General features: G+C 45.8%; 2 protein-coding genes across 2 annotated transcripts in view; both read right to left on the bottom strand.

Annotated features, from left to right (window-relative positions):
• Positions 1–9,341: 9,341 nt before the first annotated feature.
• Positions 9,342–16,720, bottom strand: LAX1 (lymphocyte transmembrane adaptor 1). Its single transcript, XM_027082681.1, has 5 exons — positions 16,521–16,720; positions 13,872–13,981; positions 13,348–13,458; positions 12,588–12,673; positions 9,342–10,786 (listed from the first exon to the last, which is right to left on the bottom strand). Exons 1-5 carry the CDS (start codon positions 16,607–16,609, stop codon positions 10,043–10,045), a joined length of 1,140 nt encoding a protein of 379 aa, XP_026938482.1. The 5' UTR covers positions 16,610–16,720; the 3' UTR covers positions 9,342–10,042.
• The window catches only part of ATP2B4 (ATPase plasma membrane Ca2+ transporting 4), a 104,496-nt gene continuing 94,776 nt past the window's right edge, over positions 16,611–26,330 (bottom strand). The window contains exons 21-22 of the transcript XR_003427938.1: positions 17,060–17,188; positions 16,611–16,720 (exon numbers count right to left, since the gene is read on the bottom strand). The gene's annotated coding sequence lies outside the window, so the exon portion shown is untranslated. The remainder of the gene's footprint in view (positions 16,721–17,059; positions 17,189–26,330) is intronic.

Below are 26,330 nucleotides of genomic sequence, written 5' to 3'. Positions count from 1 at the left end.
CTTGAGGACATGGGGAGGGGGACGGGTAAGCTGGAATGAGGTGAGAGAGTAGCCTTGACATATATATACTACCAAATGTAAAATAGATAGCTAGTGGGAAGCAGCTGCATAGCACAGGGAAATCAGCTAGGTGCTTTGCGACCACGTAGAGGGGTGGTAGGGAGGGGATATGGGGATATACATATGCATATAGCTGATTCATTTGTTATACAGCAGAAACTAACATAACAGTGTAAAGCAATTATACTCCAATAAAGATGTTTAAAAAAAAAAAAGACCCTGGGGGATTCCTTGGTGGCGCAGTGGTTGAGAGTCTGCCTGCTGATTCAGGGGACACGGGTTCGTGCCCCGGTCCGGGAAGATCCCACATGTCGCGGAGCGGCTGGGCCCGTGAGCCATGGCCGCTGAGCCTGCGTGTCCGGAATCTGTGCTCCGCAACGGGAGAGACCACAACAGTGAGAGGCCCGCGTACAGCAAAAAATAATAAAAAAAAAAAGACCCAATGCAGCCAAAAATAAATAAATAAATAAATACATAATATTAAAAAAATTAACTCCACTGCTCAATAGACGTGCATTCTATCAACACTCTCCAATTTTGACTTGATGAGTAAGGGCAGACAGAAGAACAAACCATGGATTCGCCTATTTTTCCCTTTCTTGATAATGGAATTTTTTCAACGGGGGCAGGGAGGGAGATTTTCCTTCTCCCCTTCTAACTTTCTTGGCTGGCCTAACTGACATAAGACACATGAACAGAAGAAAAAAATCACAAAAGCTTAATAACATGTATCCTTGGGACAGACCTAGGAAAAGTAAGTAACTCTTCAAAGTGGTGGAAAAGGGCACCTTAAATACCATCTTCAGCTAAAGACAAAGGATGTGGTGATGGTGAGTCAGTTATGGGCGATCACCAGGAAAAGCACAGTAAACAAGGGTAAGGTTGTTATGCAGATTTAAGTTGCTGCCTTCTCCAATGATAAGAGTTTCTAAAGATTTAGTCATCCCCCTCTTCCTGGTACAGTGAGGGAGACACCCTTCCAAATGGAGATTTCCCTTATAAATGTAAATGTCTCTTACAAAGGGGTAAATTTTACTCAGTTTTCAGAGCTTCTCCTGTGTCTGCAGTTTCTTTAAAATAACCAGTTTAAAATAATCCTTATGTCAAGAGGGCATATTTTGCAGTGGCAAAATTCTGCTCCCCTACAAACATAAGTGGTTAACCAATACAAGGAAATAATGTACATAGATAGGGTAGGGGGTCCCAGGAGGAAAAGAACCAGATAGAGCTTTTTTTTTTTTTTTTTTGCGGTATGCGGGCCTCTCACTGTTGTGGCCTCTCCTGTTGCGGAGCACAGGCTCGGGACGCGCAGGCTCAGCGGCCATGGCTTATGGGCCCAGCTGCTCCGCGACATGTGGGATCTTCCCGGGGCACGAACCCGTGTCCCCTGCATCGGCAGGCGGACTCTCAACCACTGCGCCACCAGGGAAGCCCAGATATAGCTTTTTGACATAAGAAAAGCCATTTTGGCCAAAGCCATTTTGTGATATAAGCCTGGCCATAATTCTTGTCCTTGAACAAATCTCAGTAATTAATGATCTTAATGGAACACAGGAAAAGCAGCCTAGAAACAATGGTTCAGTGATAAAACAGAGTTATATAAACACAGTTCCTCCTCATGGAACTGTTTTTATATAACAACCTGACACACATCTTTGAGTTGTTCTACAAGAACTAAGGCTCCCAGCCAGGTGGAGGATAGTAAATACTTGCTAAGACCCCAAAATGGTTGGAACCTAAAGAATGATGATATTGACCTTTTCTGGCCCTCGTGACTTCAATCAACTAAGTCTTGGACTCTAACCTTTTCCCCAATTCAAAACTTCCCCGCTTTTGCTGTTTGAGGAGACACTGCTTTGGGAAAGATCCCCAGTGTTCTCCTTACTTGCTGTAAGTAATAAATGCTTCCTTCTGCTGCTCCTTGCCTTGGTTGAGTCTTTTGGCTTGACACCCACAAAGAGGTGAAGCCATTATTTGGGCAACAGTAACAAAGTAAGAATAGCTATGATAGATTTCCTTGGTTGTTTGTGTTTCCTAGACCACCATTGCCTTCCTTCTGTGACAACAGCTTACTGACTCATTTAAGACTGAGAGTTTCTGGAAGTATTTGCAAGTTCATACAGGCTCTCAGCCCAAAGGAAAATCAGAAATGACGATAAAGCACCGTGACACTAATGGAGTGTTCAGGAAGGAGACATGCCAGAGGGAATGTCCTCTGCTCACCATTAGAGGGTGAATGATAGAGAGAGAAGGAGGAAACTTAGCCAGCTTCTGTATTTGATACTAAACAGTACTCTGAAGGAAGTCACAATCTATATGCTACAAGCTTGAATAATTAACTTACTATATTTAACTAATTAAGGACTCATACTGAATAAGTTAGTTTTATATCTACTTTCTCATCCTGATCTTGAAAAAATGTCTTCATATTTAGCATTATCAGGCATATGAGATGGGACAATTACTGCAGCTGAAACTGCACAACTCAGATGGGATGTGAACCCACGTGCCAGGACTCGAGCCCAGCCAGAATTCAGATTGGGGCTTGAAACCATGGTCTTTTAATTGAAATCACACACCTGGTCTCAGGACTTAATGAAGCTCAGTTTCTTTAAGTTTCATTGCAGAAAGAATTCAGTGAGAGACACAGTGATAGGTAAGAATGGATTTAATTAGAGAGATACACATTCCATAGACAGAATGTGGTCCATCTCAAAAGGCGAGAGTGACCTTGGGAGAAGTACACACCACAGACAGAGTGTGGGCCATCAGAAGGCAAGAGGCCTTGAAATACGGGGTGGTTAGTTTTTATGGGCTGGGTAATTTCATAGGCTAATGAGTGGGAGGATTATTCCAAATATTTGGGGGGAAGGGGTGGGGATTTCCAGGAATTGGGCAACCACCCATTTTTTTGCCTTTTATGATTACCTTCAGAACTGTCATGGTGCTGATGGGTGTGTCATTTAGCATGCTAATGTATTACAATAAATGTATAATGAGGCTCATGGCCTACTGGAAGTCGAATCTTCCACCATCTTGGACCTAGTTTGTTCTAACCAGTTTTTGTCATGTCCTATGGCTGTGTCATTCTTTTAAAGATGACATCCCCCCTTCCCTCCTGTTTCACAACTGGGCATTCAATTTAACTCAAATTTCCTGGCAACTAATGTGAGAAAATAAAACTGTTGGGGAAACACTGACTGAAACCGCCCACCCTGGCCAGCACCACAGTAACCATTTGCATGAGTTATTTTACGATAGGAGATCCTGGTAAGGAACACAGAACTAACAAGCCACCACCAACCGGAAGAATTTGGGAAAGGTCAAAAGGAGATGCCAGTCCATCCTACCAAACTTCCAGAATGCTTCTCGCTGGAATCCGTCTTGGCTGAGCAATGTGTGCGCCACCAGGAAGGACCCTGAGTCAGAATGATTAGCCAGAGACAACCCGGAAACTAATCCCATCACCATAAAACCTGAGACTGTGAGTCAGGTGACAAAGCAGTCCTTACCCTCCTGCTCTCCGCCCGGGTGTCCCTTCCCAATAAAGTCTCTTGCTCTGTCAGCATGTGTGTCTCCTCGGATAATTCATTTCCGAGTGTTAGAAAAGAGCTCACTCTTGGGCCATGGAAGGGGTCCCCCTTCCTGCAACAAAACTGTAAGGGGAAAGAATTATAATAAAGTCTTTCATCCATTCATTTGTAAAAATTCTCGGAACAAGAAATAAACAGAAAGGTTACCTATCTGAGAAAATAATTTATTAATTATTCTCAATTTGGGAGAATGTATATAAGGGTAACTGATGTTTAAAAAAACAAAATTCAGCCAAGTAAATTTGAGATCTAATTAGCTTTATTAGGCGATTCAAGAATCAGGCAGCATCCCATCTAGCATTCCAGGAGTGGTACAAAATGGAAAGCTTTTATAGGAAGGAGGGTGGGACAAGAAAGTTATTAGCAAAAGAAAAAGGTTACTTTGGGCCAGATCCTCGTCTTTTTGAGGGGAAGGGAATAGCAAGGATCTTTATCATGCAGATTACCTCACTTGTACTGATCAGGAAATTTCATATTGTTTTACAGGTCACATTTCTGGGCAGAACTGACACTGCAATTAAGCCGTGGTTTGATGTAGTGGAGGGCAAATGACTCCATTTGGGGCTTGTTATTTCTTTTTTATTGAGGTGTCCAGCTCATTGGGGTATAAGCATGAGCTGGCTTTCTTTTTTCTGGGACCTGCCACCCAAGTTGTAGGTTGAACCTCCCTTTCTTACTGGGTGGTAGCTCTCTTAACAACTCATTTTGATCCCATAGTTTTTCATCTCATAACTGAAAATGAAACAGAAAGGAAGGGGGGCAGGGCACAACCTTTAAAAGAATGACAAAGCCATAGGACATGACATAAACTGGTTAGAACCAACTAGGTGCAAGATGGCAGACAAGACTTCAACTAGACCTTGAGCCTCAGTATACACTCATTGTAACACATCAGCAAGTTAAATGACACACACACAGGTGCCATGACAGTTCCAAGGCTGACCATAAAAGGTCAACAAGTAGGCGGTGGCCAAGTTCCTGGAAATCCCTGCCCCTTCCCCAAAATAACTAGAATACTCCTCCCACTCATTAGCCTATGAAATTACCCGTCCCTATAAAAACTGGCAACCTCGTAACCTGGTGCTGCTCTCGCCTTCTGAGATGGTCCACATTCTGTTGAGTGTGTTCCTCTCTAAATAAATCCACTTCTTACCTATCACTTTGTCTCTCACTAAATTCTTTCTGTGATGAGACATTAAGAACCTGAACTTCGTTAAGTCCTGAGACCAAGTGTGTGATCTCAATTAAAAGATTGTGGGTTCAAAGTTCCCTGGTGGCACAGTGGTTAAGAATCCACCTGCCAGTGCAGGGGACATGGGTTCGAGCCCTGGTCCGGGAAGTTCCCACATGCCATGGAGCAACTAAGCCTGTGTGCCACAACTACTGAAGCCTGCACGCCTAGAGCCCATGCTCTGCAACAAGAGAAGCCACTGCAAAGAGAAGTCCACGCACTGCAACAAAGAGTAGCCCCTGCTCACTGCAACTAGAGAGAGTCTGTGAGCAGTACGAGGACCCAACGCAGCCAAAAATAAACAAAGAAACAAACAAATAAATTCATTTATTTAAAAACAGACAAAAAAAAAAAGAGACCATGGGTTCAAGTCCCATCTAGGTTTTGGCTGGGTTTGAGTCCCCCTAAAACTGAGTTCCTCTGCTGACTTTATGATTAACCTCTCTATCCAAAACTTTATTCCTTTTCTTGTCCTGCCCCTGTTCCCCTCAAGATTGAGGAGTATCAAAGAAAAGGGGGGATTGACACTGAGCAGGATCCTGTGGGCCCCTCCCAGGTACAAAAGATACACCCCCACACTTCTTGTTTATAGAAGAAGGCTTTAGTCTCCTAGGCCTTCCTTGAGTTCCAAAGAACAGATTCAAATTCAAGCAGTTACTAATTAAAGAATGCAGAAACACAGGAAAAGCAGTCGAGAAACAATAATTCAGTGATAGAACAGAGTCCTAGTTCTGCCTCAGGGAATACACGTAACAATCTGATACATATTTTCGAGTTGTTCTGCAGGAACTAAGACCCCCATCCAGTTGGAGGATGGTAAATACATGCTGAGACGCCAGACTGGTGAGAACCAGAAGGTTGATGACTGAGATCCCTGTTTACCTCACCACCAACTAGTCCAAAGAAAGTTGTACACCCTGCAGCCCTCACCCTAAATATTGCCTTTAAAAACTCTTCCTTGGGAATTCCCTGGTGGTCCAGTGGTTAGGACTCAGCGCCTTCACTGCTGTGGCCTAGGTTCGGTCCCTGGTTGGGGAACTAAGATCCCGTAAGCCAAGCGGTGCAGCCAAAACAAAACAAAACAAAACAAAACAAAACACTCTTCCCTGAAAACCACTGGGGAGTTCAGGTCTTCCGAGTATGAACCACCCATTCTCCGTGCATGGCCCTTGCGATAAACCTTTTTGTGCTCCAAACACCGACGTTTCAGTTTGTTTGGCCTCACTGTATGTCGGGCACATGGACTTGGGTTCGACTACGTAACTGTTTCTTGGTTATGAGAATCCTTACATGCCAGTGTTTTTCAGTTCTGTCTGAATCTTCATCTCACATCTGATACAAATCTCTCCTTACTTGACTGTGCTTATTGTTGCTTCCCAGGCCAACCTTTACTGGCCATCAATATCAGACTGATGTGGTACCCTCTGTGTGGCAGGAATTTAAATGCTGGTCACATGTAGAGTGAATCTGAGAGCAATGAAGAAATCTACCCAAAATATAGCCACCAGGTATGAGAGAGCTAGCTCCTGTAAAAATCTGTCTTTATCCCACTGTCCTGGTCTGCTTGGGCTGCTATGACAGCAATACCATAGACTGGGTGACTTAAACAGCAAACATTTATTTCTCACAGTTCTGGAGGCTGGGAAGTCCAAGATCAAAGTACTCACAGATTTGGTGTCTGGTGAGAGCCTGACACCTGCTTCCTAGGCAGCCATCTTCTTGCTGTGTCCTCACAGAGCGGAAGGGATGAGGGAGCTCCCTTGGGCCTCTTTTACAAGGGCACTAATCCCATTCACGAGAGCTCAACTGTCATGACCTAATCACTTCCAAAGGCCCCACCTTCTACTACTCTCACAATGGGGATTAGGTTTCAACATATGAATTTTGGGGGCGCACAAATGTTCAGTCTATAGCACCCACCCAAGTGTTTGTGAAGCCACCTCAGATGGTCTATACCTCACAGGCCTAGAGGCCTCTTGCCTTGGCACCCTGTTGAGGTGGTGCCAACAAAATGACCCAGGTCCAGTTGCCTTCCTCTGGTGACACTTTTATTGTTGCCATGGCCAACAGTGGGTGGCCATCTGCTCCACAGCCCTTTCTCTCCATTCTGGCAACACACTGCTCTTTCTCCTTTTACTGGGGCATCAGGTGCTCTGCAGAAGAGATGGTTAGCATCCCTGGGGACGGGGGCAGTGAAGGAGGAAAGAAACTCTCTTCCTGACCAGCATGTCCTCAAAGGCTAACCGCAATCACATCTCAGTCCTCTCCTGTGGAGAAGGGATGCGATGCGGTGGAGAGCAGTACATCGTAGGACTAATTTTCCTACTCTCAGTAAGCCTTGAGTGGTGTTGGCAGATCCCTAACAGCTGGTGGTGCTCTGAACTCAGAATGTGGGATGTTTTAACACCTTTGATACTTAGTCTCCATTCCTGAACCACAGAAAAAACCTCACTCAACATTTTATAAAGACATGCACTGAAACCACATCATCAAGTGTCACATCGATAACCTGAGTTCATCTTGGGCCTCGTGCCAAGAACTAGGGTGAATACAAAGGATTTAATTATATTTTCCTAAAGGCAAAGTGATTTCAGTTTGATAGGAGAGACTGAGTACATACATTAACAGAGCAATGCAGAAAACAGACAAATATTCAGAACAATTACAGTAGCATATGCTTTATATTATGTCCATTTTGCAGAAAAAGGAACAAAGGCACATTTATTTAAGTGGAATGAGCCCAGATGTCTTCACTTCCAGCTTTGTCCATGTTTTAAAATTATTTTTTGTTTTGACATAACTTACAGAAGAGTTGCAAAGATAGTACAGAGAGTTCCTGTATACCCTTCACCCAGCTTCCCCTAATGTTAATTATATAACCATGGCACATTGATCAAAACTAAGAAATTAACATTGATACAATACTATTAACTAAAATATGGACTTTCTTGTTTTTCATTTCACCATTTTTTCCACTAATGCCCTTTTCCTGTACTATGATCCCATCCAAGGCATCATGTTATATTTTAGTCATCATGTCTTCTTAGTCTCCACCAGTCTGACAGTTTCTCCAGTCTTCCCTTGTCTTTCATGACTTTAACACTTTTAAGAGTTCCAGTCAGGTATTTGTAGAATGTCATTCAATTTGAGTTTTCTGATGTTTCTCATGATAAGACTGGGGTTGTGGATTTGGGGGAAGAATACCATGGCGGTGAAGTACCCTTCTCCTTGATCATATAGCAGTATAACTTATTACTGGTGAGTTGACCTTGATCACATGGTTAAGGTGGTGTCTACCAAGTTTAGAAACCCAGGTCTGAGAGCTAAGTGCATTCACTGCTACTGGACCATGATTGCTGCTAGACCCTCCAGTGGACAGAGTTAGGAAGTATATATGTATGCTAGCCTATGTATATACACGTCTATATTTCCTTTTCTACTTGCTTATTTGTCACTTCTTTCTCTGACAGCAAGAAACCTGCCTCTCCCTACCTGTAATATATTTACTTATCTGTTCAATTCAAGTATGCCCTACAAATTTACCAACTAGACTGCAGTGTTTGTTTTCAGTTCTTTGTGTCTTTAGCTTACAGTTTCAAGCAAAACATTGTTTTCCAAAGTTACTTAGGCCAGTTCATTTTTTCCCCCACTCCCTTCAGTGAGATTATATCATACATTTGTGAAACAGTTAGATTCATTTTTTACAATCTGCATTTTATTGTGGGTTCCCCTGACAGCGTGGTGAATTTTTAAAAATTTTGCATATGATAAAAGTCACCCTTTGTGCTATACAGCTTTTTGTGTGTGTGTGTTTTGACAAATGAATACAGTCATGTATCCATCATCATAGTACAATACAGAACAATTATCCTAAAAATTCCCTTGTACAGCTCTTTGTTGTAAACCCCTTCCCTCTCCCCAAACCTGCCAACCACTGATCTGTTTTCCACCCCTATAGTTTTGCCTTTTTCAGAATGTCATATAAATGAAACCATACAATATGTAGATTTTTAGGTCTAGCTTCTATCACTCAGCAAAATACGTTTAATATTTGTCCATGTTGTTGCATGAACCTACTTCACTCCTTTTTACTGCTGAGTGTGGATAAACTCATCGTGTGGATATAGGACACTTGTTTATCCATTCACCTGTTGAAAGACATTTGGGTTATTTCTAGATTTTGGCAATTATGAATAAAGCTGCTATAAACAGTCATTGTATGGGTTTTTTTGTGAATACAAATTTCACACTTGGATAAATACCTAATAGTGGAATGACTGGGCTGTATAATAGGTTTATGTTTATAAGAAACTGCCAAATGGGCTTCCCTGGTGGCACAGTGGTTGAGAGTCTGCCTGCTGATGCAGGGGACACGGGTTCGTGCCCCGGTCCGGGAGGATCCCACATGCCGCGGAGCGGCTGGGCCCGTGAGCCATGGCCGCTGAGCCTGCGCGTCCGGAGCCTGTGCTCCGCGATGGGAGAGGCCACAACAGTGAGAGGCCTGCGTACCACAAAAAAAAAGACAAACAAAAAAATCTGCCAAACAGTTTTCCAGAGTGAATGTTATGCCTTGCAATCCCTTCAGCAATGAGCGAGAGTTCCTATTGTTCTGCATTTTCTCCAGCGTTTGGTTGTCCACACTCATTTTAGAGTGGAAACTGTCCCCCCACCCCAGCCCAACTTCCTTGTTCCTTTTGGCCTCTGCCTGGATTACCAAATAATCTGTATTCCTGCTTTGCAGCCTGCTGGTATTAGTGAAGGTAATGATTTTAGACTACTTCATGTTTCCACTGTGTACTAAAGCACTCTTCCATTTTTAACCTCCTCACAGACCTATAAGGCAGTTTCAGCATTCTTAAGTTGGTATGAGAGGTAACAGCACCCTGCCTGAGAAGAATTTCTTTCTGACTTTCTCAAACCTCTGCTTTTGTGAGCCTCTTAGCTTCCTACTCATTTCAGCTTCTTTTTAGCGTAACCAAACGAATGCACTGAAATACAAGGGTGGTCAAGGGTCTTCACTAGACCCTGTAATGGCTATGGATCCGGCAGGATAGACCACTCCACGTGACTTTCCAGCTGGGTGGCTGGGTGTTAATTCATCAGGAAGGAGCCATGTGTCAGGCCCCTGCTCAAAGTCCCTAGCTCCTACCTTGGCAGCTCACACATTCTTGTAGTCATGAGAGTCTTCATTTGACATCTCTTCTCCATGTTTCATCTGACTGTTCTCACTCTGTGCAGATGACTGATAGGCCACATAATCCTTTAAGGCCAGGAAACTCCCTGACTGCATGACAGGTTGGATGTGGGTCTCTGGACCATCTGTCCTGCCCTCTACATGGTCTGTGTTTGAGGATGTCACTTCCTTCTCCTCCCGCTGCTGGTTTCCACTGGGATCTGGTGGTACATTTTCATAATCTCTGCAGCACTGAAAAGTTCCCCAGGGCTGCTTCCCTTGGATGGTCTCGAGATCCAACACTGCCATGTTGACATAATCATTTGAGGTCTGAGAAGACCCTTCACCATCGTTGAGTGGATAACTGCTCTCAGTTCCTGGAGACCCCAAACTGGTGCAGTCACTGGCATTCCCACAGCCCTCATCTATTTCTTCAGTCAACTCCAGCACCTTGGAACTTGGGAGGATGAAGAGGTTCCCAGGAGGGCTGTTGGTAGAAGCTAAATTCTCAGCAATCTCCTTTGCTGTGGGGATATTGACATAATCTCTTGAATCCTCTGAAGAAGTGCTTGGGCAATCTCTTGAAGCTCTGACATTGACATAGTGCGCTGAGGGAGTGAGGTTTCCATACATCTGGGGCCCCATGGTATTGTCATAGATGCCCACTGCATACCCCATGGCATGAGTATGGGCTCTGTGCACATGGAGGGCATCACCTGCTTGGGAGGGCTATGAGTAAGAAGAAAAAGCCAGTGACAGGATAGAAGTAGAAACATGGACAAAACCTTTCTTCTTCCCTGCCCAGTACTACTACATCTAATGGTTCTTCCTCTCAGTTCTTCACTTTGGAGAAAAGGTCTGAATCAGGGATCTCAAACCTCAAGGCTTCAGATGCTAGGTAGGAATAAGTGAAGTAGGCTGAGTTTAAGGGAACAGCAGTGTAAATTTGACAATAAATTGCAACAGATTTTTGGCCACACTGTGGGGTTTCAATGGGGAGTGGGGGAAGTATTAGGAATTGGAGAGAGCCTGCCACACCCCAGAGCACACTGAGGCGCGGCATAGTGGTTAAAGGTAGAGGCTTAGGCTCAGACTGAGGGTGCAAGTCCAGGCCTCACCACTCTGTGCTGAGTTTGGGCAAGTTACCTAATCTCACTGTGCCTTAGTTTCCTAACTTATAAAATGGGTATAATCATAATAATATCTACACCATGAGGGCTTTGTGAGGAGTAAATGGATTACGGACCGTAAAGTGTTTAGAATAGCTCCTGGCACAAAGAAAACACTAAAAAATGCTTGTTGTTATATTAGTATAGGGGCAGCTGATACGCAGGTCAGCTGATTATGGCCAATTAGAGATGCTAGTCTGTTGTTTCCAGAACTTCTGATTTTCAAGAAAAGCTGGACATCTGGACTTTAATATGAAATCTTTTAGGTTTTTGAATGTTGCCAACTGGTTCAAAATGTCCTTCAAACACTACAGAGTACAATCCAAACATGTTTGTGGGCTTAAGCCAGTTTGAAATCTAAACTCTAGATGCAAAATTCCCTCAGGGCCCCCCTGAGTCCTAGAAGTCGCTTTAGCAGTGGAGTTTCCTCCGCTCTTCCTTTTATCAGTCCCTTAGACTTGCTGCCCCAGGAAGTCTTAGAAGCAGGAGCAGAGCCCAAGGATGGGACATGCAAGAGGAAGGGGAAGCAAAGGTGGCAACGTGGAGCGGCCGCATGGTAATCAACCTAAGCCCCTGAGTGAAGAAAGGCTGGGTAACAACCGAATTAGCAGCAGCTGCAGCATGGCTGTATTACCCAAGGATGGTCACAAAACCAAAGGAACTGATTCTTTTAACAAGCTAATGAGAACTTATCTATGGAAATAAGCACCCTGATCTTCAAAATAGTCCCTCTACTATCCCTGGTGTGACTCCTCCTGGGGAGCGGCCTTCAGAGCCAGACTACAAAACACAAGGGATTATTGTTATTAATTGTAATAGTCCCCTTGTAACCTCAAAGGTATCCCCGACGTGCTCAGTGCTTTCTACACCAGTTACAGTGCTGAGTGAACTTACGAGTATTTCTGCTATGGAGGAGGATTGAAACAATTAGACATAGGCTCAGAAGTAATTGTCAAAGTAGGACTTTACGAGTATTTTGAGTACCAACAGCACTGTTGGAATATGTAGGTACCCTCCCGAGGTGATTACTTTGAAGGGGACAACACTCATTTGGAAAACACATTTCAGTTCTAACATCATGTCCTTGAATACACGTGCCCTGGTGCCTTTCCTAAAATCCCAAGTGCTTGCTCCTCTCTTTCTAAATTTTTTGCCTTGGGTGGTAGGGAAGTCCTGAGGCTAGTCTTCCCAATTTATTAATAGGGCCTCAGGGGTGGGGGGCAGGCGGGTGGTGTGTGTGTGCCAAAGGACAAGCTGTTTGCAGAGGCTTAGAGCCAAGACCTAGCACTCTTGCACTTCAGCTCTTCTGCCAGAGACATATCATTTCTCCCAAATGGGTTGTCATTTCACTTGGCTCTTACCACATGCTCAGAGGGAAGGCTGTCAGAATTTCTGGAGAGGAGGCTCTCGGTACTGAAAATACGAATACTTCTTGACGGATGTCTTCCTGAAAGGACAGAGAACAAACCCTGAACGTAGTCAGCCAGTCCTCCGAGTGCTTCAGCCTGTACAATTCCTGCATCTTGGGTGAAGTAGGTTTGTGTGATGTCTGGGATTTGGGGCCTGGCGTTCTGTGGGGAGAGGGTCAGAGCTACAGGGATGATGTGCTAGGAGACCCGGAACCCTCCTCGGCTAGCTGAGGACAAAAGGACACTAGCACAGGAATTGAGGAGGCTGGGAAAGAGGCTCCTGGGGCGAACCCTCCCTGCCTTGAGGCTGGAGGCCATTTTCTCCTTCTGTATGTCTTTCCCAATGCTAGACGTACCCAGCTGTCGCCTGCTAACTTACGTCAGGAAAAACCAAAGCTGCTGTCTATGTAATCAAACCATCATGCTGTACTCCATAAACTTATATGGTGATGTATGTCAATTTTTTATCAATGAAATTGGAAAAAGAAACAAACAAAACCCCCAACCCAGATGACCTCCCGCTCCCTTCTTCGAGCTCTCCAAGCCCCCACTGGAGTTGCATCTTGCAGTCTATCTATCCCATTCTCTCTCATGCTCCCTGAAGGGCAGAAAGGTCTGCAACTTTAGAGAAAGTTGCGTCCAGGTGAGAGGTACATTCCGGGGGTAGAAGTTCTGTAGGTCTGGACTCCATGGATTAGAAAGAAAAACCTACCCAGCTCTTCTTGTCTTCGGGGCAAGAGGTCATAAATATTTTTGGCTCCTTGTCTGGGTCGAGGCAGAGTCAACAAGGGCATGACGGTAACTTGGAAGTAAGGAACTCGCCCTGCAAGGCAATGAGAGACACGGAGGTCATGGCTGGGCCCAGCTGCACAGAATGCGGGGCCCCTTGGGGATGAGATGGTCCCTGAAAATATTGCCCACCCTCACCATGTATCATGAAAAATACGTTTTCAGACTTGACCAATTCCCTTTGAGCTGGAAGCATAGGGGACTCAGTGGACAGAAGCAGGGCACAGGGATACCAGGGCAATGACTTTCGAAATGGAACTCCACTCAGCACTGAGCCTTATGGAGTCACAGCTTAGGATCCCAAGGGAGACGATGACCCGTGTGTCAGGTAAGAACAGAGGACTGCCCAGCTCAACAGTTTATCTCTGGAGGGTAAACTGGGCTTTAAATATCAGGCTAGTTGATTGATCCTAGTGTGTCTCAACTTCGGACAAACAAGGGACTCACACTTCTTCCATTTGCTCCAGTTCCACAGGATGCAGAAAACTGCGACAACCAGGAGGATGGCAAGGAGTCCCGCAAACCCAGAAAAGATGCTGCTGTTGTGGTCTTTAGCTCTGCGAGGAAAACCAGACGCCATGACCCAGCCATAGGAGGGTGGGAAGTTGGAGAAGATGCTTCCTTTAGGAGGTAGGGCTTGAGGATTTGGAATGAGAGCCCGGTGAAGGAAAGCTGAAGTGGGGTGGGCTGGATGGTAGAAGAGAGGGTCATCTTCCCTTGGAGAGGGGAAATAGGACATGGGAGACGGGACCTATCCTTTTTGAATGCCTACTGGATGCCAGTGTTTTGCATGTGAACCTTATTTAATCTGTACAACAATCCCATTTCTCTTTGTGACCAAGGAATCCGAGAATTAGACTCAGAAAGGTAGAGTAACATGTCAAAGATCACACAGGTAGGAAAGAGCATGATGGAATGTGAGTCTAGGTCTGTTTGGGCCCAAAGACTCTTCTTTCTATGGCTTCACACTGTCTTCCAAACTTGTAATGTCAAGTCCACCTGCTCCCGCTTCCCCCATTCGCTGCTCCTGGGCTTTCTGTCTTGCCTGAAGTAGAAGATTACCCAACTTACAATTAGGGAGCAGCTCTGGGACAAGAGTTCATGTTGCCTGCACTTGAATAACCCCTGTAGCACCAACTTGTGGAGCTGGTCTCCAAGCAACACTCTGTTGTTCTGCGGAATTTAGCAAATGCACGGAGCAAGTTCTGGGTTACTTGCAGTTCCCAGGCAGGCACGGAGTTACTGCTCTGCTTTGCCTATAAGAAGCAGCCAACTGACGTTACAGAAGGACTCACTAGCAGACCTGCTCCCCCAGTTACTAGAAACCAGGTCATCTATCAGGGAAGATTTTTGTCCTCCTGAGTTCTAGGCTTGTTTACCCAACTCTGTATTGGACATTTCCACAAGGTTGCCTAATAGACATTTCAAACCAAAAATGTCTGGAACAGAACTCCTGCTCTCCCCCCACAAACCTGCCCCTCTGGTGTTTCCCATCATCTAATGACTCGGCCAAAAACCTTGGAGCCATCCTTGAATGTTTTCTTTCTTTCACACCCCACTTCTAGTTAACCAGCAGACTCTGTCTGCTCATCCCTGGGCATCTATCCAAACCAGTCACCTCTTGCTCCTCCATTACCAGCACCCTGGTCTGAACCACCGTGCATTCCACGTGGACCTTTGCAAGAACCTCTCTAATGGGTCTCCTTGCTTTCACTCTTGGCCCCAACACACTATCTTCATGCTCGGGCCAGAGTGATCCTCTAAACGGTAAATCAGATCACGTCCCTCCTCTGCTTGCAACCCCCCATGACTTCCTATCACACTTGGGATAACATCCATAGTCCGTACCCAGTGAGAACTTCATGGCCTCTTCTGTTCTGGCTTCTGCCTGCCTCTGACCTCATTTCCTACCACTTTCCCTCTGACCTTGACCTCCAGGACTCCGTGCTGTTCCTGGCAAAGCAGTCTTGTCTCTCAGACCTGCGGCTCCCTCTCCCACAGCTCAGTCCCTCATTTCACTCAGGTCTCTTCTGAAATGTCACCTCCTCAGACAGGTCCTTCCTGGCCACACCCTCCCTCGTACTCTCAGTCCTCTTACTCTGCCCTGGTTTTTCCTCAGAGCACTTATGACTGACTGACATTATGTTATCCATGCATTTGTTCATCTGTTTCTATCTGACTCTCCCACTTGACTGTAAGCTCCAGGAGGTCATGAACTTGTCTGTCTGGTTCACCTGGTGCCTGGAACAGTGCCTGGTACTCAGTAGGGGCCTTATGAATATTTGTTAAATGAATGAATGAGTAAATTATCAAACAAATGAATGAATATAGAGATAGGATTTTTTTGCTGGGGGAGTTGCAGTGTTCTGACATTTTACGAATTCATTCCCCATCAATGCCTCTGTCCACCTGCAAGTGACATATATTTGTTTGTCATGGTAATGATACTTACCGCCCCAAACTACAGTGATTTAAAATTTATTATTTTGAGCTGTGCTGTTATGATAGCACTGAAATTTATACCTCCCACTGTCAAAGTTTCAATGGCTGATGGATTTTTTATTTAATATAATATTGAAGTTTTAGCTGTAAAATTTACATCTACGATTAGTTCTGTGGGGTTTTATGTTCTAAGGATATATCTTTATCATATCTATGATTCCATTTTTATTCATGGCAAGTTTTTAGGGCCTAAAAACACATGAAAAAAGTGGGCTTTCTGTTTCCATCAGAGTGGGAACTAGTTTTTGTTTTTATTTCTTTGAGGAGTGATTGGTGGGACCTGAGACAGTAATGATCGAGGACAGCAATCAGGACCTCTGAGCGTGAGAAATCCAACCAGGCCAGGCAGCCAGCTCTAAGGAAATGTTGTGTTATCATATTTTGTCTCCCCCTATCAACTCCTTTTTCTCCTCAATACCCATTTCTTTCCTCCAAGCAGTTCTGAGTAAACTTCTCTGAGCCTAGAGTTTATTGGTCTCAGGGGACCACCCTGGTGAGGGGTGGCAATGCTGCTGGGATAGAAGCATCCCAGGGTAGACCAGGGCCCTCTGTCTAAATCAGGGGAGGGGAGAGCTCACCACCCGGGCCACTTACGTGTCTGGGCTGCCGAGGGTTCCCTGCAGAGTGCTGGGCTGTGAGGTCCTCGCTCTGATTTCTGAGCAGGTCGGTATGGTGACATCCATTATCCCAGGACCGTCTCTGGCTTCAGCTCCTCCTTCTAAGCCTTCTCTTAATCGTCATCTGCTTGCCAGCCTGTCTGCCACTTTCCCTGGCTCTTCCTAAATTGCTGACTCCTAGGAGAAAAGGCAGAATTGGTTTGTGTTTTACATATAATCCTGTGTGGTATAACCACTTTTTTTAGTAGATAAGAATGACAGAACTCCTCCTGGTCTCCATGTCTTCCGAACATTCCCTAACATACAACATTTTACTCTCAAAATTCATCTTCGTAAATCTTTATTTACCAAAGTCCCTCACAAATAAAGTCTATTGGTTTTTATTTCTTTCTTTCTAAAGCTTCCCATCTATCTTTCTAGAACTTTCTACCCCCCAATCAACTCCCTACCTTGCCTCTATCCCTTAAATATCAGGCTGACTTGACCCAAAATATGAAACAACAGGTTTGGTTCTACCTGGATGTAGCTGCGATGCCGACTGCAGGAGGGGCGAGCTCCTCTGGGTGTGGTGCTCCGCAGCGAGGCTCAGGGGGAAGCCAGGGTCTCTGCCTAGTGAGGGGGATGTGAGGGGCACTGACGGGGAAACTGCAAAGAAGGCAGAGACAGGCTCCGTGAGAAGCTCATCTTCCCCCAACCCCCAAAGCAGAGATAAGAGAGCAAACACTTTGCCAGAATGGAAACAGAGAGTCAGCTACAGGAAGCAACACAACCAACGTGCTAATGAAGCATGGGGCCCAGGAAAGGCTGCTCAGCTCTTAATAAGGTAGAAGCAATCATGTCTGCACCCCGTTCCCTGGGCTGCCCGGCGCGCTGTGTTCTGGGGGGAGCGTGATTCAAGATGGGGCAAGGTGGTGGGGGATTTGTGATTGTTCGCCCTGGGTTTCTGAGACACGGAGAGTTTTATAAGCCTCCAGATTTACAATGTTTGTTTCAGCACTGGGAGGTGCTTTTTAGAAACAAATGCAGATCTCTGGCACCGGCTGCTGATACGTGGGCGGAGGGGGCAGAGGAGGACTGGTGGTTTTCATAAACACTTCCCAGGTGATTTTCACAGAACTGGTCTGTGTTTCACATTTTGAGGACCTCTGCTCTGGGTACGAGCCCCAGAATGAAGCTGAAGCAGGATTGACATGGCCCCGGGGGCCTGCCCTCAGGGCCCCCGGCTGCTGGCTGGCTTGCTTACAGGGCTCTTCAAGAGAAGATCCATCCCAGTCTGGCCTGTTGTGCACCTGTCTCAGAACCTGGAAGATTCACTCCCCGTGTCTACCCAAAGTGTCCCAAACGTCAAAGTTTTTTTTTTATAAATTTATTATTTATTTACTTTTGGCTGCGTTGGGTCTTCGTTGCTGCACGCGGGCTTTCTCTAGTTGTGGCGAGAGGGGGCTGCTTTTCGTTGTGGTGCACGGGCTTATTGCGGTGGCTTCTCTTGTTGCTGAGCACGGGCTTAGGCGCGTGGGCTTCAGTAGCTGTGGCTCACGGGCTTAGTTGCTCCGCGGCATGTGGGATCTTCCCCCACCAGGGATCGAACCTGTGTCCCCTGCATTGGCAGGCGGATTCTTTTTTTTGACATCTTTATTGGAGTATAATTGCTTTACAACGGTGTGTTAGTTTCTGCTTTATAACAAAGTGAATCAGCTGTACATATACATATATCCCCATATCTCCTCCCTCTTGCATCTCCCTCCCACCCTCCCTATCCCACCCCTCTAGGTGGTCACAAAGCACCAAGCTGATCTCCCTGTGCTATGCAGCTGCTTCCCACTAGCTATCTACCTTACATTTGGTAGTGTATATATGTCCACCACTCTCTCACTTCGTCCCAGCTTACCCTTCCCACTCCCTGTGTCCTCAAGTCCATTGTCTACATCTGCATCTTTATTCCTATCCTGCCCCTAGGTTCTTCAGAACCATTTCTTTTCTTGTTAAGATTGGCAGGCGGATTCTTAATCACTGTGCCACACGGGAAGTCCCTTCAAAGATTGTTCAAAGTTTTTTTTCTAGCTTTCTCCCCCTCTTCCTTTTACGCATTTCCTGACACTCTTTCATCTTGGGAGAGTCCAAGGAGAAGGGGCCACTAAGACTATTAGTGAAGAAGAGCTTCTGATGTCACTTTCCACAAGGAAATGGATTCCCAGCTGGATGGCAGGGAAGCCAGCCAGTGCCTCATCACATGCTTCTCTCTCTCTCTTTTTTTTTAAAAATAAATTTATTTGTTTTATTTATTTATTTGTGGCTGCGTTGGGTCTTCATTGCTGCGCGCAGGCTTTCTCTAGTTGCGGTGAGCGGGGACCACTCTTCGTTGCAGTGTGTGGGCTTCTCATTGCGGTGGCTTCTCTTGTTGCGGAGCACGGGCTCTAGGCATGCGGGCTTCAGTAGTTGTGACACGCGGGCTCAGTAGTTGTGACGCATGGGCTTAGTTGCTCCGCGGCATGTGGGATCTTCCCGGACCAGGGCTTGAACCCGTGTCCCCTGCAACGGCAGGTGGATTCTTAACCACTGTGCCACCAGGGAAGTCCAACATGCTTCTCCCTTATGTCATCCCAGCGGACACTGAGGCCTCAGCTTCCCTGAGGTGTCGGTGCCTGCCCTGTGTCCAGGCTCCCAGAGGGCCCCCAGGGGAAAGGTCTGCAGGTTGGCCCTGGCCAGCTCTCCTCTGGGCTCTGCCAGTGCAGGTCCTTGCTGCCTTCCCTCCAAGTAGCCTTACCTGGCAGGAAGTAGAGATGACTCAGAGGCAGCTGGTTCTAGAACTGGAACCTGGGTCTCTGTCCACCTCTCCTTTGGATGGGTCTAAGAACTAGGACTCCTCACAGGGGAAGAAGATCCATTGCTGCATCACACTTGTGGCTGGGACCGAAGGAAGAGAGAGGGCTCTACAGGCCTGTCCGGAGCCATTGGTGCCAATAGGGGATGGTGTGTGAACTGGGAACTTGGAAGATGGTACATGGGAAGTGCAGATAGAACCAAACCTCAGCACACTGACAGCTACTTAAAAAAAATTTTTTTTTTCAAGAACTTCCCCCTGCCTGTGATCATCTCAAGGTCTTATCATGTTATCTTATCTACCCAGTCTGCTTTAGTTAGACTAATCTCTCCGGTCTTCTGCTTTTCTCCTGGCCCCACGCTTGAGTGAAACAGCCTCCTCATAGAAAGTTCCCAGGCTTCAGAGTGAGCTCTGGTTGCCAGGCCCTGGCTGCATCACTTTCCCCTGTTCTTTCCCTCCCCATGGTACGTAAACCAATCAAACCCACCACTCAAAACACAAAATAGATACCCTAAGTTATTCATCGTGATAGCGGAAGAAAACTACTCACTCCTGGGTGACAGCGTATGTGTTTTAAACCTGATTGCTCTAGTGTTGGCTTTTAACCACTCAGTGACTTGAGGGGTTGAATGTGACATATGATTCTAAAGTATTAAGATTGGTTTTAAATAGACAGAACTTAACCATCCAAGCAAGCAAAGCCCTTTGAGGGGGCGGGGCTACACGCTAAACGTTGTTGCTAATACCAAAAATCGTTCAGAATCCTCTCAGGAAAGACAGAGCGCTGGGTTAAGAGTATCAGATCTTAAATGACTACCTGGGTGATGTCGGGCAGGTCCTCTAATCTTTTTGGCTGTTTCCTTGGATGCAAAATGACGATAATAATAGTGTTTAGGTAATGCTGTTGTGAGAATTAATTGGACGAACAATGAAAAATTCTTGGCTATGCAACAGCTCATTAAATGGGGCTGCTACTATCATGTCATCTCCTAATGCATGAGACTCATTTCTTTACACTTAATGGACTGCTCTCTCACGCCTTTCTTCCTTTCTCGATGCTTAGTCTGCCTACCTTCTGCGTGGTCCTTTATTCTTTAAGCACATATCTCTGGGACAACTCCCACTGCACAGTACCAGGCACTGGCTTTGCACATAAAACAGAAGCGGTCCCAGCTCTCCTGCCGTGGTCAGTCTTGGATGGCCACCCCCTTGCAGGCACTCTGCACTCCAAGCAGACCCGGCTCATTGTTACTTTCGGACTCTAGGCCTTTGCACTAGTTCCTTCATTTTACCAGTGGATTCTTTTTCTCTTGTAGAATTCCAATAAAATCACATTTTAAGAGTTTATACTGGTTATTTCTGGGTTGTGCGGCTTGAGGTATTTTGTTATTTTCTTTTTTGGACCCATTGTTTGAATTATTGCAAAGATCAAGTGTCTTTTTTTTTTTTTTTGCGGTACGCGGGCCTCTCACTGCTGCGGCCCCTCCCGCCGCGGAGCACAGGCTCCGGATGCGCAGGCCCAGCGGCCATGGCTCACGGGCCCAGCCGCTCCGCGGCATGTGGGATCTTCCCGGGGCACAAACCCGTGTCCCCTGCATCGGCAGGCGGACCCCCAACCACTGCGCCACCAGGGAAGCCCAAGTGTCATTTTTATAAAAAATAAAATTGTTATTTTAAAAAATGTGCCCTAAGCATCACCACTTCTGTGAAGCCCTTTGCACCTGGAACTGGATTCTTGCTCTTCTGTGGCACCGTGTGTAATAAATAGCACCTCTCAGTTGTTGGGATTAGCTGTTTAAATGTATGTCTCCCCAAGTAGACTTTGAACCCTCTCAGGGCAGAGACTGTGTTTTAAGTTATTACATCTCTGGCATTTGGCATGGTGCCTGACTGGAGAAGTTCTCTCAGGTGCTTATTGCTGCTGTGAATTTATGACTTAAGTGTGTAACAGGGTGAGATATTGAGAAAGAAATGAGTGTCCTTGTCTTTTTCCTGCTGTGCACTAATGGGCCAAAGGACAAAGCCATCTCTGCACTGCTCTCCCTGCACCTCACAGGAAGGGCAACCTGACGTCCTGTGTTGGGTCTCCTTTGTCCTAGGAAGGGGTTAACAGTGGCTTTTGTATTTCTGGGCCCCCCAAAATGCCAAAATTGCCCTGTGTGAAAGACAACTGCAGCCAGGCTTTGTTTTCGAAGGTCTGGGGGCTGGGACAGTGCAGCAGGATGACAGCTGGAGCCTTAATGGCAGCCCACGCCTCTACGCTCATTTGCTCGTGTCCTGGAGGGCTTCTCCGGTCCAGGCATGTCTGAAACAGAACAAAGGCAGCGAACACCTTCCTTTTAAGTTAATGTTGTGAGAAAGCAGGATTAGGACAAAACGATTTAGAAAGTACAGAAATATTTCTTCCACCTCTCTGCTCCCTGTCCCCACTCAACCAAAGGTCCTTGGGAAGAGTCAGGAGAATTTGGAAGCAAGGAGTGTGACCAGACTAGGGGATAGCTTCTGTCCCCTCCGCTAAGCTCCAATGGAGGAGGCGGGTTGGCACTGCCGACAGGTAAGCGAGCCCTTTCCTTAAGCCTGGTGTCCTGAGAGAAGGCCGACCTCGGCCAGCTTGGTCCTCCTGGAGTTCTTCGTTTGGCAGCCTCCCCCTGAGTCCTGGCAGCTGGAGAGCCACGGAGCATAGATAGCTGTGAGGCTGACAGCCCGGTCTTCCCTCAGCCCCAGAGCTGTGCGAGAGCTGGCTTCCATCCCCTGAGCCCATACAGGCGGAGAGGCTCTGGCAGGAAGGTGATGACTCCTCAGCAGAGGGAGCAGGGTGGGTAGTCACACCAAGAATCAGATTAGAGCACAGCGCAGGTCAGAGGAGGCGCTGAGAGCAGAGGGCCTGCCTGGGGACCAGGCAGCAGCATGACAACAGGATTGGGAAGTTGGAATGGGGAAGGCACAGGTCAAGATGGTTTTCTTTGTTTCCTTCTTGTGTGAGTGAATAAAATATTATTTCAATCATTTCATTAACTAGGGCACCCTGCACAAGCTGGGGTGGCAAGCAATATATCTTAATTTTTCTGAACAAGAATTTTCTTTTCACTATTTTGTGTGTCATAGACAACAGCATGACAGTGGGGCTTGAATTTACCTGTATCCCTTAGTATTAGCCTAGGCCCATGTATGGCATGTGTGCTATAGCTAAAGCTGCATTGCTGTCCTTCCATCTTCCCTTGATTGCAGCCACACAATAGCCAAAGTGACCTCCTTAAACTGTAAGATAGATCATTGGAATCCTCAGTTAAAACCCTCCAATGAATTCCTGTTTCATGAAAGCCAACCTTATACTGGCTTATAGGTTCTTGCGTCCACTACCAGCCCTCCATCTCCGAACTTATCTCTTCACTTTCCCACTTGGTCACTCAGTGCCAATCCCTGGCTTCCCTGCCTATCCTCAAACAAAGCAAGAGCACCTGCCTCAGGGCCTTTGCACTTGCTATGCCCTTTGTTTTGAATCTCTTTCCTCTCCATATTTACCTAGCTCACCCTTTTACTTCCTTCACTTCTCTTCACAGTCTTCTTTGTCAGAGAAGGCTTCCCTGACCACTCTACAAAAGAGCAACCCTCATGCCCTGTGCCCCCTGTTTTCCTCACGCCACTTTACTTTTCTCCTTGGTCCTTGTTTCCATTCCATATGCTCTGTATTTACTTGTTTGTTTTGTCTCTCTCCACAAGACTAAATTCAAAAAGGTCAGGGTCTTTGTTTTGTTCCTTGTATCCCCCGTGCATACATTGATGCCTGGCATAATAAATACTTGATGAACGAATGAGTGGACCAATATTCAAGTGGAGGAGATGAGACCATAAAAAATGACTAGCAGAGGCCTCTCACAGATCTTAACCAGTGCTAGCTAGTTTGGTGCTAGATTTGACTTGATTTAGAAAAGAAGAGAAACAGATTTCTTGTACTTTAAGGGCTATGGAACAACTTGTCTTTGTTGCAGGTGTGAGTGGCTGAGCCCCAAGTGAAGCCTGCAGGTACTGCCCCGTATGCAGTAGTGCTCAATGCACACACAATGCCGCATTTCAGGGAAGATAAAGCAATGGAGAAACACCATCTAGACATTCTCTTATGGTTATTAATAGCAATTTTAGACACCAGAGAAAGAAAGAGTGTCAGAGTTGGAGAGACCCTTAGGTCACACAGCAAATTAGCAGCAGGGTTGGGATTATAACACAGGCCTTCTAATTCCCAGGCCAGCTCTTTCCACCAAAGCTCAAATGAGCCACTTTGCTTCTCTAATTTTATGCCATTCCATTGGGTTAGATCTCTGGATTTCCGAACTACTGTTCTTCTTCACAGCAAATTCCAAAGCAGAACAGCCAGATAACAATCTCAGCAGAATGGACTACTATAATCCATTACTCTATATTATTTATGCTTACGTTGATAATTATAATGGGAGACAATGAAGACAGGAACCCAATTACGCTTGCTTGTGTGTTTAATCACACAAGTTGTTGTGACATTGTCACCTAAGTTGGGATCATTTCAGCACTGATTATTTGATTTGTTAATTAGAACCTTAGCATTCCAGAGCTGGGGGACCTTAGATGGCTAGTTCATAGTGCTTTTAAGTCATTTTTTAAAGCTACAGCTGACCTGGAAGATAAACACTTAAAAAAAAGAAAAAATGAACACTGTGGGCTCTGAATCATCGCTGAGGAATCCCTTTCAGGTCTTCAAAGTGTAACTGGAAAATGATTGATGTAGTTCCACTTTCTCATTGTAGAGATGGAAAATCAAGCCAGTCTAGAAGCAGACTTCACATCAGGATTTTACTCTATCTAATTTTTCTGTTTAAGCTCCTCCACTAAAGGGTGAGCAGAAAAACATTCAAACCCTTTGCTCTCCTACCTGATTAGCAGCAGTTTCAATTCAAAGGTTTAATGCAAAAGGTGCAGGAATGCTTGACTCAAATGAAGGGTTTGGATAACCGTGGCTGAAGGCAATCACGTTTCCAGACCTTCCCTCCTCACCTTCACGTTCTCTTTCAAAAGTTTTCATATATATTTACTTTATTTTTTTAATTTAATTGTTTTGACTATGCCAAGCGGCTTGCGAGATCTTAGTTGCCCGACCAGGGACTGAACCCACGCCCTCGGCAGTGAAAGCATGGAGTCCTAACCACTGGACTGCCAGGGAATTCCCTATATTTGCTTTAAATAAGGCCAGGATATGAAGATCTGGAATTAAAACAAGAAAATTAACCTAATCAACTGTGCTGTTTGGAGGATGGTCTGCATGGCCGTTAGTACAGGGGACATCAGAGAAACCAAGTGGGGCCTGAGCCTGAACTCAGGGACCAGGTCTATCCGACTAGGGAACGATGCAACTGGCTCTGAGTGCGATGGCGCCAGCCACTCAGACAGCTCAAGTACTTCATGAGCATCAGTTAAACTTCTGATTATAATTTGGGTTTCCAAATACGTGGGTCATTTAAATTCTCATTGTAAGTAAGTGTGAAGTAGCATTTTGGTTTTGACACCAGCCTCCCAGGAGGTGACACTGGGAGGACATTCCAAAGAGACCGCTCCCTTCTATGTGTGTATTTTCTGAGGATTGGGAGGTGTTCTTTGAAATAAATTTCAGAGAAGATTAGTTCCAACAAGATATGGGCAAGTCCAGAACCCAGAACTCACTGCCTAAAAGGCTAAGAGTCAAGGCTAAAAGTATTCTGGTCTATGAATCTAGCTAGTTATTGCTTCTCGGGGCTTAGGTTCATGTTGGGGACAACTGGATGTTAACAACATAACACAGAGATAGTAATAGGTGTGTTTTCTTTACAACAGGGTTTCAAAGTTTGCTGGTAAAGGACATAGCATTTTTATCCTGCTTGCAGTGACATGGAGGCCGTGCCCTAATAGACCCAGGTCAGGGGTTGGTAACCAGCATACTGGTTGGTAACCAGCTTACTCACTCAAATCCAGTGAGTAATCCTTGGATTTGCCCAGAGTTTAAGCCAGGGTGTTCCTAGTTGTGTGTATATACTTGGGGGTGGGGGAATCAGCCAGTCTTGATGGAGAGTTTCAAACAAACCCGATGACCACAGGGAGAGGATGTGGTAGCTGAGAAAGAGATTCACAAGCCGTTATTAAAGATGGAGGGCAAAGAAACTACTTTTTTTAGAAGCGGAGGTAGGGAAAAGATGGAAGGAAAGAGCATGCTTTTTTTCCACATGGTAATTTAGGCCTAAGGAGCTGAGCTGGCTTTACACCCCGTGAAACCAATGTCTTAGGAAACACTGGTCTCTGCCAGAAAGCTACTTTGTAGCTCTTCTTCATGCCTCACCACACACTGGGGTTAGGAGGTACGGTCCTTAAGATCCTGTTTGGTGGACTTCTCTGGTGGCGCAGTGGTTAAGAATCCGCCTGCCAATGCAGGGGACACGGGTTCGAGCCCTGGCCTGGGAAGATCCCACATGCCGTGGAGCAACTAAGCCCATGAGCCACAACTACTGAGCCTGCGTGCCACAACTACTGAAGCCCATGCGCCTAGAGTCCGTGCTGCACAACAAGAGAAGCCAATGCGATGAGAAGCCCGTGCGCCGCAATGAAGAGTAGCCCCCACTCGCCACAACTAGAGAAAGCCTGCGCGCAGCAATGAAGACCCAATGCAGCCAAAAAATAAATAAATTAATAAATTAAAAAAAAAAAAAAGATCCTGTTTGGCGTAGCAGAGAGGCACAGTTCTAGGGCCCAACGAAGACAAGGTGAGAGTAAGAGGGGAAATATAGGGCCAAGCTTTAGAAAGACTCTAGTTGTATGTGTGTGTGTGTGTGTGTGTGTGTGTGTGTGTGTGCGGGTGTGTATATTTTGTGTATTTTGCACCCCTTTTAAGCAAGGGTATTTGGGATGGAAGCTACAGTGGAAAGAAAGAGGCTTTATTTCTGTTTTGTGAAAGATTTGTTATCAAATAAG

Source organism: Aethalodelphis obliquidens, unplaced genomic scaffold (assembly GCF_003676395.1).
Source record: "Aethalodelphis obliquidens isolate GAN/ISIS:26980383/991018 unplaced genomic scaffold, ASM367639v1 scaffold48, whole genome shotgun sequence".
Classification (NCBI taxonomy): domain Eukaryota; kingdom Metazoa; phylum Chordata; class Mammalia; order Artiodactyla; family Delphinidae; genus Aethalodelphis; species Aethalodelphis obliquidens.
This window is presented reverse-complemented; position numbering and strand designations above follow the sequence as displayed.

What these genes read in the sequence shown, in the direction of transcription:
- LAX1 (XM_027082681.1), bottom strand. Translation starts at nt 16,609, where the DNA reads ATGGATGTCACCATACCGACCTGCTCAGAAATCAGAGCGAGGACCTCA. An exon ending in CTGGAGCAAATGGAAGAAGT is followed by an intron (nt 13,459 to 13,871) that starts GTGAGTCCCTTG and finishes ATTGCCTTGCAG; the next exon opens with GGCGAGTTCCTTACTTCCAA. An exon ending in CCGAAGACAAGAAGAGCTGG is followed by an intron (nt 12,674 to 13,347) that starts GTAGGTTTTTCT and finishes CTGTCCTTTCAG; the next exon opens with GAAGACATCCGTCAAGAAGT.